Source organism: Hydractinia symbiolongicarpus, chromosome 4, assembly GCF_029227915.1.
Source record: "Hydractinia symbiolongicarpus strain clone_291-10 chromosome 4, HSymV2.1, whole genome shotgun sequence".
NCBI lineage: Eukaryota > Metazoa > Cnidaria > Hydrozoa > Anthoathecata > Hydractiniidae > Hydractinia > Hydractinia symbiolongicarpus.
Window position 1 is genome coordinate 22,232,522 of NC_079878.1, and position 18,768 is coordinate 22,251,289.

The window sequence follows — 18,768 nt, forward strand, 5'->3', positions numbered from 1 at the left end:
ATCTTGTTCATATGCTCACTTACTGGTGAAACTGTGAAAAGTTTATATATGTATTTTTGCCCTGTTGGTCTAATAGCTATGGCACTCATGTAAATGAGAGATCTGGGTTCGAGTCCTGGACAGGGAAAAACTTAGGAACTAATCATGTGGAGAGTGTTTTCTTGGTTAGCTAGAATTGCATCATTTTAAGTTACTGTTTATACAAATTGAGTGCAAAAATGTGATGAAAATCTAATTTCTGACTATATCTTTTGTGTTTAGATTTAAAAATTATACTGAATCGACATTACTGTTTTTCTTCAATGGAGAAAAATTCTGTTTATTTGGATAAATAAATTACCAAGATCTTAATCATGCGCAGCTGAGGAGTCAATCAGCCGGTAAGCATTTGTACTCATATGTAATTAACTAGGTAATCTGACAATTTTTCTTGGTATATTAAAGTGCTAAAATGTAAGGGTTTTTCTAAGGGATTGACAGGTTTAATTAGGATGCTTGAGTCTTTAAAAAACCTTTTTTCAGAAAAAGATAAATAATTTGTTAATTAATAACGTGACATTAAGGCTAACAACAGGAAACTCTGATCACAACTTGCCCCATGACAATTAAAAAATTATTCAGGGTTGTTATATCTTATTTACTCAAAACAAAATTTTCTTTGAGAGGCTTATCCATTCAATCTAAAACTTGTTGCTTGAAAAAAAGCACATAGTTGTTACTCGAACTCTGAAAGACAGTCGCCACAAACTTTAACTTTAGTCAGACAAAATAATGTGAAAATTTTGTGAGGTCAAAATGAATATTTTGGTTTTTATTTTCCAGAATCGACCTTATGGAGGAACGCATAAATAATATTTTCTGTAAACAAACAATTTCCACAATCCTGCAAGATTAATTTCATGATTCTATGAGGAGAAAACAAAATATATCCATATAAACTTAGTCTATAAGAATATTGCGACGGCGATTTTGCCAAAAATTAAGCACACTTACGGCGACAATTCAGATGTTTTTTCAAGAATAAGAAGTGTATAAGACAAGTTACGTTTTTTTTTAAAAAAGAAATTGAGTGAAAAAAGGTTTGTTCATAACTTATGCAGCGGGGACGTACATGCCGTTACAATCCTGGAAAAAAGTATTTGGAATGATGTGATAAAAAGACATTATTCACGATGTTAATTTTTTTTTTTTTTTCAATTTAAATATGTTGCTTTGGTTGCGTTCTCGTTACGGCGAATTTTCATACCATAACTCAGCTGTAAGCAAAAGTTAAGTAGCTATGTAGGCTAAAAGCAATAGGCCTGTTATTAAGGACAATAGAGAAATGAGAATAATGACAAACCTTGTTAGAATTTTGATATTCTTATAAAAAAGCCCGTAGTAAGTGCAAGTATCGACTGGTGAATTCCTGTAAAATTTTTCAACTGACTTACCACTAGCCTAATTATACTAACCGTCGCAACTGGTTAGGAACTAGTCGTAACGTGTCGACAAAACCCACGGGAATTCACCAGTCGACACTCGCAGCCACCATCTTTGATTCACAAACAGAAAGTTTAGTATAATAGACTATTTGGTAGCCCGTTCTTTATATATCGTATTTCGTATGTCTCTCTACTACGGTTACAGATGACGGCTTCGTTATCGAGATATGAGAGTATCTAATTTTTGCTCAAAGAACTTAATTTGAAGTTAAAAAGTCAGCTGATTTGTGTTTATTTAATTAGCTTACCGAGAGAAATAATTATTTTTGTTTTATAAATTATATATATATAAAATTTTTTAAAAAGCAATATGATACAATCGTCAAGTACATAAAATCTTTAAAAATCGTGTCACCGAGAGCTTTTTGTCCCTACAATAGCCTTGTTTAATTTTAAGACGTTTAAGAATTCTTCTTTCGTATTTGGTCTGTTAGCTATTTGCTGTGGCGATGGTATAGATGGGTTTTTCAATTTGCTCTCACTACCCTCTCGACTGCCCATTTTTCGTTTAAACGTCACGCTTTTATAAATTTTAGGCTTTCTGGTGGTGCTTCTATAAGTCAGTTGGATATCATTTCGTCTTGATTGCTGACGCAGGGCTATGTAACTTCTCATATGGGCTGTTTGTGTACGAAAGTTGTGTCCGACGTTCGTTGTCGCTTTGACGTCCTTTTGTCGGATTGTTTGACTATTTGACGTGGTTTTATTTGAACCTTCAAACGACAGCTCCTTCGAGGCACGGTTAATTTTATGCAATTGTTTTTCCATAGTCATATATTTATGGACCGTCGATTCGACAACGTTTTTGATTGGTTGCGTATAGTCAATATCTTTCCACAGTGACCAATCATTTCTAAACGTTGGAATTAATGCTGTTGTTGACGTTATAACTGTTAGTGTAGACGGTGGAGATATCGACGTCGTATGCAGTGTGGATTTCAAGGTTGAAATCGATTTTATTGTCGGTTTTACAAACGGCGTTAATAACACAGTCTGTTCTTTCTGAAGGTCTTTTCGCCTTGAATTATTTTGTTCAGTCAGCACAACCATTCGAGAAAATCGGACGTATTTACGTACAAGAAAGTTTTCCTTTAATAGAATATATAATTTTGAAATAAAACAGTAGTGAATTCTTGAGAAAGTACTCAAGTCAACGCCAATAAACGTTTGTACGCTAGAAAATGTTATATGCTTTTCAGTTACATTCTCGTGCTCTAATGAAATGTCTTGGCAAGCGCTGTTTGGTAAAACATCCTTTGTTTTCACTAAATCAAATAATGTTGTCTTGCAACCATCTTCGTATACATTTACTGCAATACTACCCATTTCACATGCCTCCAATTCTATGTTCTCTCCCTCTATCCTTAATTCTTCTACGTTTTCTGTTGTTATCTCTTTTTCTTCTTCTTCTTTTACCTTTTTTCTATTTTCCATGTATTCACCATTCTTTAGAGTATCCTCACTGCATGTCGATTCAGTTTCATCATTTAGACTTTTCGATTCGGTCAACGTTGCATTTGGTTCAAATGAGATTTGAAAATACTTGGTGACTTCGTGCAAGGTAAAAATACTCGTATACGGCATATCATCTATTGCAACACAAAAAGAGGTATCCAAGAGTTTACTGCCAACATTCAACGCTGGCTCCGTACTTTCATTCTTATTCATTGTTTCCTAAAAACAGTTATATGCACGTACAGCTTCTTAATATGACCGCAATGAAAGAGTAAAACGAAAGATGCTTATTTGAAACAATGAGCAGTGGTGGCAAGCGATAGAACAGAGAAGAAACACAATGGTAGCAAATAATTTATCTAATATCTTTATATAAACTTGAACGGTCAGAACGGTCATAATTATAATTTCCAATATGTGAACTTATACTTTTTTTCGTAAATCCTTACTTTTGGCCTTCTCTTGTCTTTGCAATCATGACTCTCACAGTCAGTAAGAACATCCCAAGCATGCTCCCACTCGAGCTCAGAAGGGCTTGGAGTGCAATTCGCCGCATACAAATATCTGTTTGGCGAACCAGGATATTTTTCCGATATTGTTTGCGTGACAACCACTTCTTTATCAGGAAACGTTGGTCTTTTGTCCATTATTACTAAATTGAATTATACATATTCCTCAAAAGTTTGCAATAGCATGGACAGGTGAAAACAATTCTGTATACTTCAAAAGAAAGGAGTTTCGCGTACGACCAATATTTTTAAGTGGAAAGACGAATATTACATTGTGACATGTATGGCGTATGGCGTTTTTCTTTCTTAAAACAATCGTGCGCACAAGTATTTCAAAAAAATTCTCTAAAACAGAGCATCAATTGCGCGTGGAAATTATCCGATGTGTAAAATAACGTTTTACGCACCTACATGTCTTCTTCGAGGATTTTTTGTCCTATGAACAACGAATATAAATATTAAAGTAATAGATACACTAATTTGGTTTTGAAGAAATCAACGAAGAGAAAAAGTTACGTTGAAATTTATATATTTATTCGAAGAATTTTAAAGTTATTAACACTAACCAAGCGAAGCAGACATATAAAGATCCAAGTAGAAGAATGACAGCCACTGGTATACCAAGCCATGCTGCAACGACTACATTTTCCCTTTTCTGTTCCTTTTCAGATATCTATAAAATAGTTTACGTTGCGTTACACACTGAGAAAGGAGTACAGAGAAATCATAGATCATAATAAACAAGACTGGAATTGTGCGTATATAGTTAACCAATCCTATCTCTTTTTCTAAGTGTTTACATGTGGAGACCTGATTCTAGACCCTGCCCTGGATAATAAAATAATGCTGGTATGTGGAAAAAATCTCGTATTATCGAAGGTTTTTATCTACCTTTTGATCGTTAATGTTACTAAGAACTGCAAAGTGTGTTAGATGTGAGCATTTGCATACTGTTGTCGTTTTGTTGGTGAAATCTACCCAACACCCTTCAGTAGACCAGCTTCCTCCGGTATTATCCCTAGGGACAAAAGAAAGAAGCAAGAAGTAAATTAAAGTGTGTTCAAATTTTAAGCAAAAAAACTGCTTTAAAAAATGCTTAATACAGGCTAAGGTCCTTTGCCTTGTACCTTAGGCTTTTTGACACAACCTATTAACTATTACCTGTCATTGACATCCCAAAAAACACACTTTGATTCAGCAGGATTTGATTCCTATATCAAAAAAGACATTCTGTCATGTTGATTTAAAATGTTTTTTGGCGATTAAAGGTATACTAGCTGCTTGGTCTATCAAAACATCCAAATTTAAGAATAAAAAAAGCTAAATGGTTAGTACTGGATATGAAAAAAATAAACTAAAGAAAAGAAAGAAATTGGAAAGTTTTTGTTTAACTGAAATAGACTGCAAAAAAATTTTCAGCACGTAAGATAAATTGAGGCAGTTAATAAAATATGGCTTATAAATGACTAAAAAAGCAAAAAATCGATTATAAATTTGGATTATGCCATATTATTAGTATAACAGACTAGTCCATTTAACGATAACCTTTAAATGCTGTAAGACGATCGTAACAGTTGCATTGTGTTGGAAAGAAAGTTTTGGATGCACTGCACATGATATGACATTGCTGTTGACCACATAACCATCTGTGAAAATGACGTGTCTATAATGATAATTGTTAGGATCTGTTACAACATGACTCGATAGATTATACACGTTAAGAAAATGTCTTATACCTTTATCGTGAGCTATGAGTCACGGACAAAAAATGGCACAATAAATTTTTAAGCTAACAATCTTTGTACACCTTAAAAACACACGCACAACAATAATTGTGTCTGACATGCCCAGGAAGGATGAATCAGGAGAATTTTAATGGAAAACATTTTGATAGATCAAATTAGATTAAAATCCGAATTTCTTAATTAAAATTTAAAAATATTACTGCATGTTACCTTTTTCTATTCCATCTGTGAGGCAAAAAATGACCCAACGTTTTAAAAGACATTCTCGCGACCAGTGTAACTTCACCTAAAAATTTTTAGTAATTTGAATTAAAGAAGTAACATCTCTTGTACAATGTGGACCATTTCGCACAATTAGAACCTAATCTGTAAATCGTCAAATGCTTGAACACCTCAAATAGGTTTAGTCAGGCTGCACATATACACTCCTTCATCTGCCACCTTAAATCCCTATTTTGAAATGGTAGATTATAAATTATTTTTATTATATTCTTGTCTATGTGTTCTGTACTTACCGGGCTTAAAAACATTGCGAGGCAAAGTAATTGAATCTTTTCTTGCAGTCCATTCATTCATAAGAGGTACCGTATTGGTAGGAAAGGTATAGTTTCTTCCATTCAGTTCTGGTTTGATTTTTGAGACAGCGAGTACTAAAATGAAAACAAATGTATATGTGGCACAACATTTCTTAAATTTACTGTTTAAATTTACGATCAGATTTCATCAAATAAAATTTCCAATCCACTATAGCCTCAAGTTTTTTTTTCACGAGGCAAAACAATAGGTTGACAAAAATCACACAATCCCCTTAGCTATGTATGGATGCCTGGATACTGCTAGTCGAATGATAATATGGTTAAAGGCCTGAACATCAAACAGCGACCCACGTATCATTGTAAACTGGTACCTCCATTAATTATACGAAACGAAAAAATAGCTTCCAACATAAGGATGCGTCGTGGTACTGAAACTGGCAATTTAGCAGCTATCCATTACAAATTAAAACTAGCTGTGATGATCCCTGCGATACAGTGGTTTACGGACCGTCTACTTCTAATCAGGTATCAACGCTCCTTTATGCTTGTGTAGCTTGTTATGTAAAAACCAAAAAAAATCCTCACAAATGCATCTCTGTTTAAACAGCGGTATTTATAGATTGAATGTTGGTGGAGGGAGCTTCCCGAAAGGCTGGAAAGTTTTTTGTAAAACTGGCTTAAATGCATTGAAATACTTTGATACATTACGACTCTACATGTGAAAAAAACAGGTAAAACATTTCCTTTCGCAAACACAAAAGATGTAGGTAGTCCTGTGAACAAAAATCTGCTATATTTTTCGTTTTTCTCCAGGGCTGCTTTTACATCTTGGCTGTAATAATCGCCATATTCTATTTGTCTCTGCGCAAAATGGTACCTTAAGTAGCGAAACACACAAAATGCGGTTCCGCTCATAAAAAGAGAGTTAGATTTATTTCGAGCCACAGTATGAAACAAACAACGAATAAGATATCAGACAGACACATTCCTACCATCTGGAGTTCCGGAATATATATACGAGTTTCCTGAAAATTTTGGTCTTACCCAATGTGGCAAGTGTCCTAAATGACCAGATTATATACATACCTGCTCGAATATTTTATTAAAATGGTGTGTTCTATTTTGGTAGGACACACACTTTAATTACTCAAATCGTAGTGGCGATGACTCAATCAGGTCTTGATGTCGTTAAAGACGATTTTCTAAGCACCGAAGACAGAAGATCATTACAAATTCGTTTAAAAAACCCTCCCGAACTTGATGCTAAAGAATTCCTCGAAGCCTTATTACATGATATTAACAACACGTGTTTTGCAAGTACATGGATTTAGCACGATCTTAGCAAAATCGCAATTTTTTATGCATAAAATTAACGCGGTTTTTAGGGAAATCGTTTTCAAAGTTATAAAATTAACGGGTTCAGGGATAGGGAATAAAATGAAAATTATCTTCTTTTCAAGGCGGATTGGAAATCATTATAACAAAGAAGACAAAATGGCTAAACTCAAGAGTAATGAATGTACTCAAGCGACATGTAGAAAAAGTCTCGTTTCCAGAATATGGAGAGTATTCTGACGACTCTTTGGAAATCCTCAAAAAAATTATGGTCCGCCGGAAGATAGTGAAAATAAAGAGAGTGAGAGTTACAGTGAAGGAAATGAATAAAAGTTAATAAGTTTTAAAGAAAAAGAAAACTTGTAATCTAAACCATTTACCACATGTCCCGTATTTTTTACCATTTTATGGCTTTTTTTCACAAAATGAACGGCCATGAACTTACTAGATGCAAAAAATCAGTATATCACTAAATTTGCGGGCCCCAAAAATGAACACGGCATAAAATTAACCCGAAAAAGGCCGAAATCCGTTAATCCGGATGCATGAGAACTTAAAGTAAAAAACATCCTCTAATAATACCTCCAGACGGTTGGACAACTCTCTCTCTATCTCTTCAAGTAAGTCTGCTCGCCGGTATTCGTAATAATGACATCAAAGATCACTTTAAAACACAAGATGTTATACGATCCAATTAAATGTGATTTACAAGATAGGAAACAAAAAGTATACCCAGTACGTCACATTTGAGGCTTATTATTAACTCCAAAAAGAATAAACTTTCTAAAAGGATGACAACACCTTTCTTATATGGCAATGAGCCACAAGCAAAGACAAACTAAAATGCTATATTAAGTCCTGTCGTAAAGTTTTCGACGTACGTTCGTAGCTAAAATCTTAAAATAAGTTTATTTAGTTTATCCAGACGGGCGGACCTTCTCCCTGTCTCTCTGGGAGAAGTCTACCCACTTACACATAACCGAAACCGTGAAAAAGTCAAGGTCTACTTCAGGTGTTCGATGTTCTAAGAGTATACATATTTAGAAGTGAGATGACAGATGTTTCGTGCGCAAGAATGGCTTATTTTTGGTGAAAAATGGATCAAATATTGACTTCTCAGGTATAAAAAGTACAGGAGGTTTGACAAACTTATAGAGAAGGATAACTAAATTCAAAGAGAGTAAATGTCTTTTAAAGTTTTTGAGAGGTATCCAAAATTTCACAATCGACTTCTCAGAAATTTATCTTTTTCTAAATCGCGTCTCTGCTTATTTCCGCTTGCGGCACCCCTTAAAAATATAATACTTATAGAAAGCACCACACACCAGATAATCAACATTTTTCATCTCCACACCACGAGCAGAAGGAAATAAAATCATCTCGTCAAAGCTTAATTTAATTTCTTTTAAATATGTTTTAAACTTTCTCCAAACGGGCGGACAATCTATTTCTATGGGTAAGTCTGTCCACGGTGTTCTATATAGAGCAAATCACGGTTCAGTTTTTGACAAAGAGCGTACGAAGTACCTTCAGTTAGCCATATTTGATTATTGCCTTGTTTTTATTTTGTTCTTATTTTTTAGCGTTTATAATGCTATTTTAACTAAGTTCTACGTAACCTCTGCGCTTTTGCGTCATTTATTACGTAGTAGGCGTTCGCTCCTCCAACAAACACAGCAACCTATTGCCACAGGTCTTTCAGCTTGCACACTGTTTTCGATATAACTTTAAATTCTGCAAGATAGCCCTCAGTGGGTCTGTGTCTCTTGACTCCATATAAACTGGGAGGGAAAGGTGTCTCATTAACTTTACTTAACCTTTTACCTTTCCTTAGCGCAGCCTTTATGGAGGTGGATACTTTTTATCAATGGTTTGCGCTATTTCTACACGCTATCCCTGTTTTTAAATTGATTTAGATTTTTTCCAGCCGAGCGTGTTTGACATCTTTAGCACAGTCCTTCCGCTTTAGTTGATATTCGGTACTCACAAACTGTCCAATACAATACAACAATTAACTGAGGCGTGAAGTGGTTCTCCTAACCAATCTATATTTAGCTATTACAGATGCAATTCACCTACCAATTATAAGTACCCAATAAACACGTGAACTGGTCTCATTCAGGAATGAAGAAGCACGTTTTGTCTCTTTCCTTCAAAGCTTCGCCAATCACAGCACGTATTCTGTTAATTCCGTTTAACACGTCTCTTAAGAATGGCCAACAATTAAAAGCAGAAGAAATTATAGGGTGGTTCCCTATTCGTCATTAACTGGCCTGCGACTATGACCGCTGTCGCCTGATAAAGTAGCTTTGATTCTACCTGGATATATCTCAATATGGGAACAGAAATGGGTATAAGAAATAAGGCCAATGCATATGACGATGACCTTAATTAAAGTTATTTCTCTGCATAGGACACTTAGAATTTTTATCTACAAAGTAGACGCATCCAATCGAAAAAATATACCTCGTACCCAGGTCTTTACCGCACCCTGCTGTGTTGTGCTAATGTAATATAGCAAGTTCGGTCTCAAAATAGAGAGAAAAGAATTTTTTTATTTTGTATACCAAAAAACTTGTGGAAAACCAATGTCAATCTGAAAATCCAAAGCTATCATCATCCTCGGCATGGGCGGAAAGCAAAACTTCCGTGTGGTCCATGCAGTAGGGTGGCAGAGTTCAGTTTACCTATCCATGGAATAAAGCTCTTTAACATCCTCCCCAAATCCATCCGTAATATGTCTGGTTGCACACTGGACCTTTCTAAAAACAGCCTTGATAAATATCTATTCCATATCCCAGATGAACCACAACTGGTAGGATACATCACGTTAAGACGGACTGATTCAAACTCTATTATATATATGCACACATTGGTGTAAACTGGATGTTCAATCCAATTGAGGACTGGCACACAACTGATAATCCTGAAGACTTTCTTCGAAAGCCTACAACAAGGTACAACAAGGTACAAGGTAATAATAGAAAATAATACATTCAAGATATTTTTAATAGCTATCTATGTAAAGCCATACATATATAGCTAACTAGATTTTAGGACAGAATAACACTTCAATTTACACAGGGTTGGCATACTGACGGGGGTTTCCAATTATTCTCCTCCAATTTTATAGAAGGTTAAACGAACTTAATCTTCTTATGTAGGTAGCTAGCTAGTATGGGTAATGCTATACAAATACTTTTCGTGCTTCGTAGCTTTTTTGAACACTTTTTATATCTCAATCTGATGTTATACAATGGTAAGGATCTTTTTAATTCACTGTTTATGTCTCAGTTCTTTATATATAATATATATATATATATATATATATATATATATATATATATATATATATATATATATATATATATATATATATATATATATATATATATATATATATATATATATATATATATATATATATATATATATAACATTTTTTACACAGGCCTCGTACCACCTATACCTTTTACCTCAAGCGACAAGGAAGTTACTCTGTGAACTTTTTTCAAGCAGAAGCTATCCTGCAAGGAACACTTCTCCTGAACTTCTATCCCTACTTATTATATATAAGCTATAGAAGTTGTTAATTATCTCCAAAGTCACTATAGTACATCATTACAGTCAGAGATACCTCGTCGTCTGTAATCTCATATTTACAAACCTTACACACAAACAACATGCATATAAATTATATAAAAGTTTGTGTTATATCTGCTTTGATTATTAATGTTATTTCTGACTTTATGATATAGTACCAAAGCTTCTTTATGACTTCTTAAAAATTAATAATGAGCCTGTTTGAGCGTGTTTGTTTGTTTAGTTGAATTTTCTACATATATTTATAGCAAACAAGTAATAAATCAGCTTAAAATTATAGTAAAGTTACAGTTGTCTTCTAAATCATGTAGGAAGTACAATACTAAGGCTGCGTATAATCTCAAACTTTTTAAAAAGTCCTCTATTTCTTAACCTACTTAACGTTTTACTCCGAAAATGTGACATAAATGCTCCGAAAGAATTAGATTCTTTTATTTAATCCCCTTCAAGATAGGAAATTTTCTGACAAAGAACACTTTGTTTGCTACTAGTTTTTTAAGAGAAATGTTGCAGATAACAATTTGGAAGAGGCAACAAAGATAATTTCCAACAGATATTTAAATTCCGAGTCTTTGGGTAGAAAAAGAAAAAAAGTCTCTAAGGAAAATCAGATCATATCCATGGATTTGAGTAAGTATTTTTTAAATAAATGATATTGTGTAGAATTATTTTTTTAAGCCAAGCGTGTCAATTTGTTTCCTCAAACAATTATTTTTTAATTTTTATTTACAGTCTAGATACAGTCTAGATTAGATATTAATTAAAAAGTGATTAATATACCCTGTCTAGCATCACCGGTCAGAATAGTACGATGGCCCCTATGGCTCACTTCTCTTTCAAATCAAAAACACTTCTCTTCTATATAACGAAACACTTCTCTTCTGTATTTTGACACTTCTCTTCAGTGTTTTGACACTTCTCTTCTACACTTAACACTTCTCTGCATGTGGCTCTTTACAACTTGAATTCTAAAATCTGGTCTGCAATTTTACATCATTGGTCCGTAATTTTAACCTTTTGTGAGGTATATTATACGGGACCAGTCCCCTCGCTATGTGACATATTTTTTCAACAAGAATAAGGTCTGATGATGGTACTGAAAACTGTATTTTGGAAGCTGTTGAGATTGCATTAAGATCTCAGCATAATGACGAATATGCTGGCACTGGCAGTTTTATTGTTGGTACACCAACAGCTAAACAAAGAGTTGAATCTTTTTGGTCACAACTTTCAAAAGACAGACAAAGTTGGTGGAGGTTATTTTTAGGGAACTTGCACTTAGGATTTTTAGATGCTGGTGAAGCACTCATTGCTGAATGTGTACGCTACTGCTTTATGGATTTGATCAGAAAGAACCTTAATGAACTTGCGATCTATTGGAATCAACATCTGTTAGCACCAAGCAAAGGTGCTACTGCTCCCGTGGAAGGCCTGATAGATTGTACTTTGTTCCAGAATTATATTGTTGCGAGTCTTTTAAAAAAAACTTTAGATCTTAATGAGCTAGAAGAATTTAGCGAACTATCTGTACCAGATCACGATAATGACCCCGAATTATGCAGAAACAGTTCTTCCAATGGAGGGTTTCTCCAAACTTTAAGGTTACCTCCCGTGAAAAATCAAGTTGAGCTCATATGAAAGAGCTTGAAAGGTTGCCTAGGAATTTAAACATTTTTTTAAAAATTCTTGATTGGTTCTTTAGAATTTGGACTAAGAAGATTCAATAATTATGCATGATGTCTGCAAGGGAGTTAATTTAACATTTTTGAAAAGCCATATAGAGTTAAAAAGATTTTCTGGCCATTCACTTTGAAGGGTTTTGAACATTTTACATAATTTTTTTATTTAGTTACCATAGTTATGCTCAATGCATACTCATGATGTCATAATTTCGCATAATTAGTGCTACTTTTAAGACAAATATCTCGAGAACGGATAAAGATTTTTCAAAAAAATAAAAAGATTTATAGACAACTTTCAAAGATCTTTAATATGAGCTCAATTTGATTTTTAGCGGTAGGGAACCTTTAAGCCAGATACAGCTCATGAAGCTATTGATTATTATATTGCCTTGAGTTATGCAGTCAAAAGATATATGTAATACAACACCTGTAACAATGTAAAATACTTGGATTTTAGAAATATATATCTTGTTTTTTCAAAACCACGAGTTCTTTTCCCAACATTGCTGCAAAAAAAATATCTTGGTTTTTGTAAACCACGAGTTCTGTTCCTAACAGACATCACAATCAATGTTTATTCCCGGATAAAGTAGGGTCAATTGTAAGCCGCAAAACATTCTAGTTTCGCCGAACCGCAATTATAAAAGTTCAAAGTTAGTGGAAACTAGATAAAAATAAAGCAATCTCGTATTACGCTTCTGGGACCGTACAAGAATATAGCTTGAAATTTCGCAAAGTTTTTCCCGCGAAAAATCTAATTTTGCAGAAACGTTAATATGCCCCGTAAGAATTTATGCAAACTTTACTGGGTCCAAAATTTCCTATGCGCAGGGCCCGGGGTGTGCCATTTATTCATAAACAAGATCTGGATAAATTCATATATTAAGGACCAGATTCAGTCTGGGAAATTTTCGAGCTTATGGAAGAGAAGTGTTTCGCACTTGGAAGAGAAGTGTTTCGCACTTAGAAGAGAAGTGTTTCGAACGGAAGAGAACTTTGGGTATCAAAGTAGAGAAGTTTTTTATACAGAAGAGAAGAGTTTTTATACAGAAGAGAAGTGTTGTTATATAGAAGAGAAGTGTTTTGACTAAGAAGAGAAGTGTTTTGATTGAGAAGAGAAGTGAGCCATAGGGGCCATCGTAGAATAGCAACCCTGCGTAAATTGTTTATATGTTAGCTAAAGTGTTATTCCGTCCTAAAACTTGCTAGCCATGTATATTTATGTATGGCTCTACATCGCACAGGTAGCTATGAAAAATATATGTTAATTTCTATTACTTACTTTGTATAGAAGAAGTAAAACACTAAATTTTTATTGCGTAGTAAAGGACAAAGCAGCGTAGTTATCTCGTAAAACTGAGAAAATAAATAATAATATAGCAAAGTTACTGACCTAGATCATAATAATCATTGAAATCCTTTCACGCCTCATACGAAGTAATTCTAAAGAGTTAAAATTATGGAAAACAAGGCAAGAAACATTTCCTGCCTTTATTAACACAAAAACTAAGATAAGGTTGTAAAAAGTTTCAGGCGTGCCGGTTGACGCAACAACAATGGAAAAACAAAAACACAGTTTCTAAGAGCAAACGCATTTCCTTTAAATATTGTAGGCACATGACCCAATAAGATCGTCCACCCGTTTCCTTAAATTTATGAAAAACTTTATTTTTGGCAATGAACAATTGAGCGCGCGATAAGGCAGTACGGTAAGGTTCACTTCTGCTCGTGGCGACGCTCAAACCAATATTTTACGCTAATAAAAAAACCATACGCGAAAATAGGTGAAGAAGCAAAACGAACCGGATGCCTCTAATAATACCTCCAGACGGTTGGACAACTCTCTCTATCTCTTCGAGTAAGTCTGCTCGCCGGTATTCGTAATAATGACATTAAAGATCACTTTAAAACACAAGATGTTATACGATCCAATTAAATGTGATTTACAAGATAGGAAACAAAAAGTATACGCAGTACGTCACATTTGAGGCTTATTGTTAACTCCAAAAAGAATAAACTTTCTAAAAGGATGACGACGGCTTTCTTATATGGCAATGAGCCAGAAGCAAAGACAAACTAAAATGCCATATTAAGTCCTGTCGTAAAGTTTTCGACGTACGTTCGTAGCTAAAATCTTAAAATAAGTTTATTTAGTTTATCCAGACGGGCGGACCTTCTCCCTGTCTCTCTGGGAGAAGTCTACCCACTTACACATAACCGAAACCGTGAAAAAGTCAAGGTCTACTTCAGGTGTTCGATGTTCTAAAAGTATACATATTTAGAAGTGAGATGACAGACGTTTCGTGCGCAAGAATGGCTTATTTTTGGTGAAAATTGGATTAAATATTGACTTCTCAGGTATAAAATGTTAAAGTACAGGAGGTTTGACAAACTTATAGAGAAGGATAACTAAATTCAAAGAGAGTAAATGTCTTTTAAAGTTTTTGAGAGGTATCCAAAATTTCACAATCGACTTCTCAGAAATTTATCTTTTTCTAAATCGCGTCTCTGCTTATTTCGGCTCGCGGTGCCCCATAAAAATATAATACTTATAGAAAACACCACACACCAGATAATCAACATTTTTCATCTCCACACCACAAGCAGAAGGAAATAAAATCATATGCGTCAAAGCTTAATTTAATTTCTTTTAGATGTGTTTTAAACTTTCTCCAAACGGGCGGACAATCTATTTCTAGGGGTAAGTCTGTCCACAGTGTTCTATAGAGAGCAAATCACGGTTCAGTTTGCGATGGTTTGCGATATTTCTACACGCTATAACTGTTTTTAGACTGATTTAGATTTTTTCTAGCCGAGCGTGTTTGACATCTTTAGCACAGTCCTTCCGCTTTAGTTGATCTTCGGTACTCACAAACTGTCCAATACAATACAACAATTAACTGAGGCGTGAAGTGGTTTTCCTTACCAATCTATATTTAGCTATTACAGATGCAATTCACCTACCAATTATAAGTACCCAATAAACACGTGAATTGGTCTCATTCAGGAATGAAGAAGCACGTTTTGTCTCTTTCCTTCAAAGCTTCGCCAATCACAGCACGTATTCTGTTTATTCCGTTTAACACGTCTCTTAAGAATGGCCAACAATTAAAAGCAGAAGAAATTATAGGGTGATTCCCTATTCATCATTAACTGGCCTGCGACTATGACCGCTAGTAGCTTCGATTCTACCCGGATATATCTCAATATGGGAACAGAAATGAGTATAAGAAATAAGGCCAATGCATATGACGATGACCTTGAATAAAGTTTTTTCTCTGCATAGGACACTTAGAATTTTTATCTGCAAGGTAGACTCATCCAAACGAAAAAATATACCTCGCACCCAGGTCTTTAATGCACCCTGCTGTGTTGTGCTAATTTAATATAGCAAGTTCGGTCTCAAAATATAGAGAAAATAATTTTTTTATTTTATATACCAAAAAACTTGTGGAAAACCATTGTCGCGGAAATAATGATATACTCGAATTACGACGATAACCCTCTCTACTATGCTTTTATTACTCCTAAGATTAACTTGTTATACTTTTTTTATCAGAAACAATTTTTGAAGAAGATAAATTTGTAAAGAGTCGGTTGGTAAATATCATTTATTCGCTTATAATTACGGTGGGTAGACAACCCGAAAGGATCGTACACCCGACTAGATAAATATAAAAAACATTATTTTTGGCATTGAGTAAGTCGACTTTTGCCAAGGCTCTACGGTGAGGTTTATTTCTGCTTGTGGCGGCGTTGCTGCAAATAAAAAGTCAACATATTTGAAATCATAAAAGAGTAGCCTATCTTATTTTTTAACCAAAAAACTGCTATGTAAAAACCAGAAGCATAAGCAAATCATAGTGCATTTCTAATACTGTCAGACGGGCGGACAAAGTCTACATTCTGAGTTAGTCTTACACGTTCCCACAAAGAAATCTTTATACTAGTTTTACTTCTCCATAGCCTTATGACTATAACTTCTCCAAATTCCTAAACGCTTGTGATAAAAAATTCCAACTGAATGTTACAAAACAAAGAGTCAGGATTTAAGCCTTGTTTTACTTTATAATTATTTCTGTGAACTGTCAGAGTGTAACCGGAGAATTTACCTCCCTATGAAAAGGTTTGTCAAACTTCTTTTATTTTAACAATTTATGCCCGAGAATCAAAATTTGATCAAACTTTGACCAAATGTAAGATCTTCTCTTGCACAGCAAGCGTCTGTTATCTCACTTCTCCATATACGTGAAAAAAAAAACCTTGCCTAAGCCTGCTTTTCCACAGTTTCGGTTGTGTGTAAGTGGGCAGACTTACTCTCAGAGAGAGAGAGAGAAAGTTCACCCGTCTGGATAAACTAAATAAACTTATTTTAAGATTTTAGCTAGAAACGTATGCCCGGACCTTTACGACGGGACTTAGATATACAATTTACTTTGTCTTTGCTTGTGGCTCATTGCCACATAAGAAAGCTTGATCTCTTGTCATTGTTTTGGCAAGTTTATTCCTTTTGGAGATGATAATAAGCCTCAAGTTTAACGTACTGGGTATACTTTTTATTTTATTTTTTGTAAATCACATTTAATTGGATCGTAAACATCTTGTGTTTTAAACTGATCTTTGATGTCATTTATTTTGAACACCGTGAGCAGATTTACTACGAGAGATATTTATAAATAAGGTATTTATAAATGTATTTCAAGGATATTTCCACTTTAAGTTCACTTGTTTCCGTTTGTGGTGTTGATATGAAAAACGTATTTTCCCGTATGGTTTTTTTTTATCAACGTCACTTGTTTGGGTGTCGCCACAAGCAGTAGTAAACTTAACCGTACTGCCTTATTGCGCGCTCGGTTGTTCTATGCCAAAAATAATGTTTTTTATATTTATCTAGACGGGTGGACGATCTTATTGGGTCATCTGCCCACTATAGTTAAAGGGAATGTGTTACTACTGGGTTTTTGTGTTAACAGAGTCGAGAAGTGTTCTGGCTTTGTTTTCCCTATTTGTAACCCTTTATAGTGACTTTGTATGAGACACTAAATAATATCAATGATTATATTATGATCTAGGTCAGTAGCTTTACTATATATATTATTATTTTTTTCCCCAGTATTACCAGATACCTATGCTGCTTTATTCCTTATCCAATAATAAAAATCTAGTGGTCTAGTTAACTAACCTTTCTTTCAGATATCAAATTAATTTTTTCTCCCACCTTAACTATTTCGATTTCCTGGTGCTAAGTAAGAGTATTGCTCAGTCCTATGGACTCTACATAAAGTTGGAGAGATAGAGATGATAGAGGCATTGCAATGGTCCTATATACGAAAAATCTGAAACTTGACCAATCACAACTATTGGAAATCGTTGAAGGAACTGAAACTGTATTCATTGAAGCGTAGAAGGGAAAGGTATCGAATAATTTATATTTGGAAAATCATGGAACAGTTGGTACCAAATGTCAATCTGAAAATCCAAAGCTATCATCATCCTCGGCATGGGCGGAAAGCAAAACTTCCTTGTGGTCCATGCAGTAGGGTGGCAGAGTTCAGTTTACCTATCCATGGAATAAAGCTCTTTAACATCCTCCCCAAATCCATCCGTAATATGTCTGGTTGCACACTGGACCTTTTTAAAAACAGCCTTGATAAATATCTATTCCAGATACCAGATGAACCACAACATGTAGGATACATCACGTTAAGACGGACTGATTCAAACTCTATTATACATATGCACACATTGGTGTAAACTGGATGTTCAATCCAATTGAGGACTGGCACACAACTGATAATCCTGAAGACTTTCTTCGAAAGCCTACAACAAGGTACAACAAGGTACGAGGTAGTAATAGAAAATAATACATTCAAGATATTTTTAATAGCTATCTATGTAAAGCCATACATATATAGCTAGCTAGATTTTAGGACAGAATAACACTTCAATTTACACAGGGTTGGCATACTGACGGGGTTTTTCCAATTATTCTCCTCCAATTTTATAGAAGGTTAAATGACCTTAATATTCTTGTGTAGGTAGCTAGCTAGTATGGGTAATGCTATACAAATTCTTTTCGTGCTTTTAGCTTTTTTGAACACTTTTTATCTCTCAATCTGATGTTATACAATGGTAAGGATCTTTTTAATTCACTGTTTATGTCTCAATTCTTTATATATAATATATATATAACATTTTTTACACAGGCCTCGTACCACCTATACCTTTTACCTCAAGCGACAAGGAAGTTACTCTGTGAACTTTTTTTCAAGCAGAAGCTATCCTGCAAGGAACACTTCTCCTGAACTTCTATCCCTACTTATTATATATAAGCTATAGAAGTTGTTAATTATCTCCAAAGTCACTATAGTACATCATTACAGTCAGAGATACCTTGTTGTCTGTAATATCATATTTAC

At 34.4% G+C, this 18,768-nt stretch overlaps 1 protein-coding gene and 1 long non-coding RNA gene across 2 annotated transcripts in view; one reads left to right on the forward strand and one right to left on the reverse strand.

Moving 5' to 3' along the window:
* Window positions 1-300: 300 nt before the first annotated feature.
* LOC130641856 (uncharacterized) overlaps window positions 301-18,768 on the forward strand; it is a 37,370-nt gene continuing 18,902 nt past the window's right edge. The window contains exon 1 of the long non-coding RNA XR_008982513.1: window positions 301-380. This is a non-coding gene — a long non-coding RNA (uncharacterized LOC130641856). The remainder of the gene's footprint in view (window positions 381-18,768) is intronic.
* Window positions 1,713-5,858, reverse strand: LOC130641855 (uncharacterized). The gene is made up of 9 exons (XM_057448854.1): window positions 5,709-5,858; window positions 5,404-5,479; window positions 4,994-5,111; window positions 4,610-4,659; window positions 4,340-4,466; window positions 4,015-4,121; window positions 3,856-3,884; window positions 3,389-3,591; window positions 1,713-3,158 (listed from the first exon to the last, which is right to left on the reverse strand). Exons 1-9 carry the CDS (start codon window positions 5,767-5,769, stop codon window positions 1,836-1,838), a joined length of 2,094 nt encoding a protein of 697 aa, XP_057304837.1. The 5' UTR covers window positions 5,770-5,858; the 3' UTR covers window positions 1,713-1,835.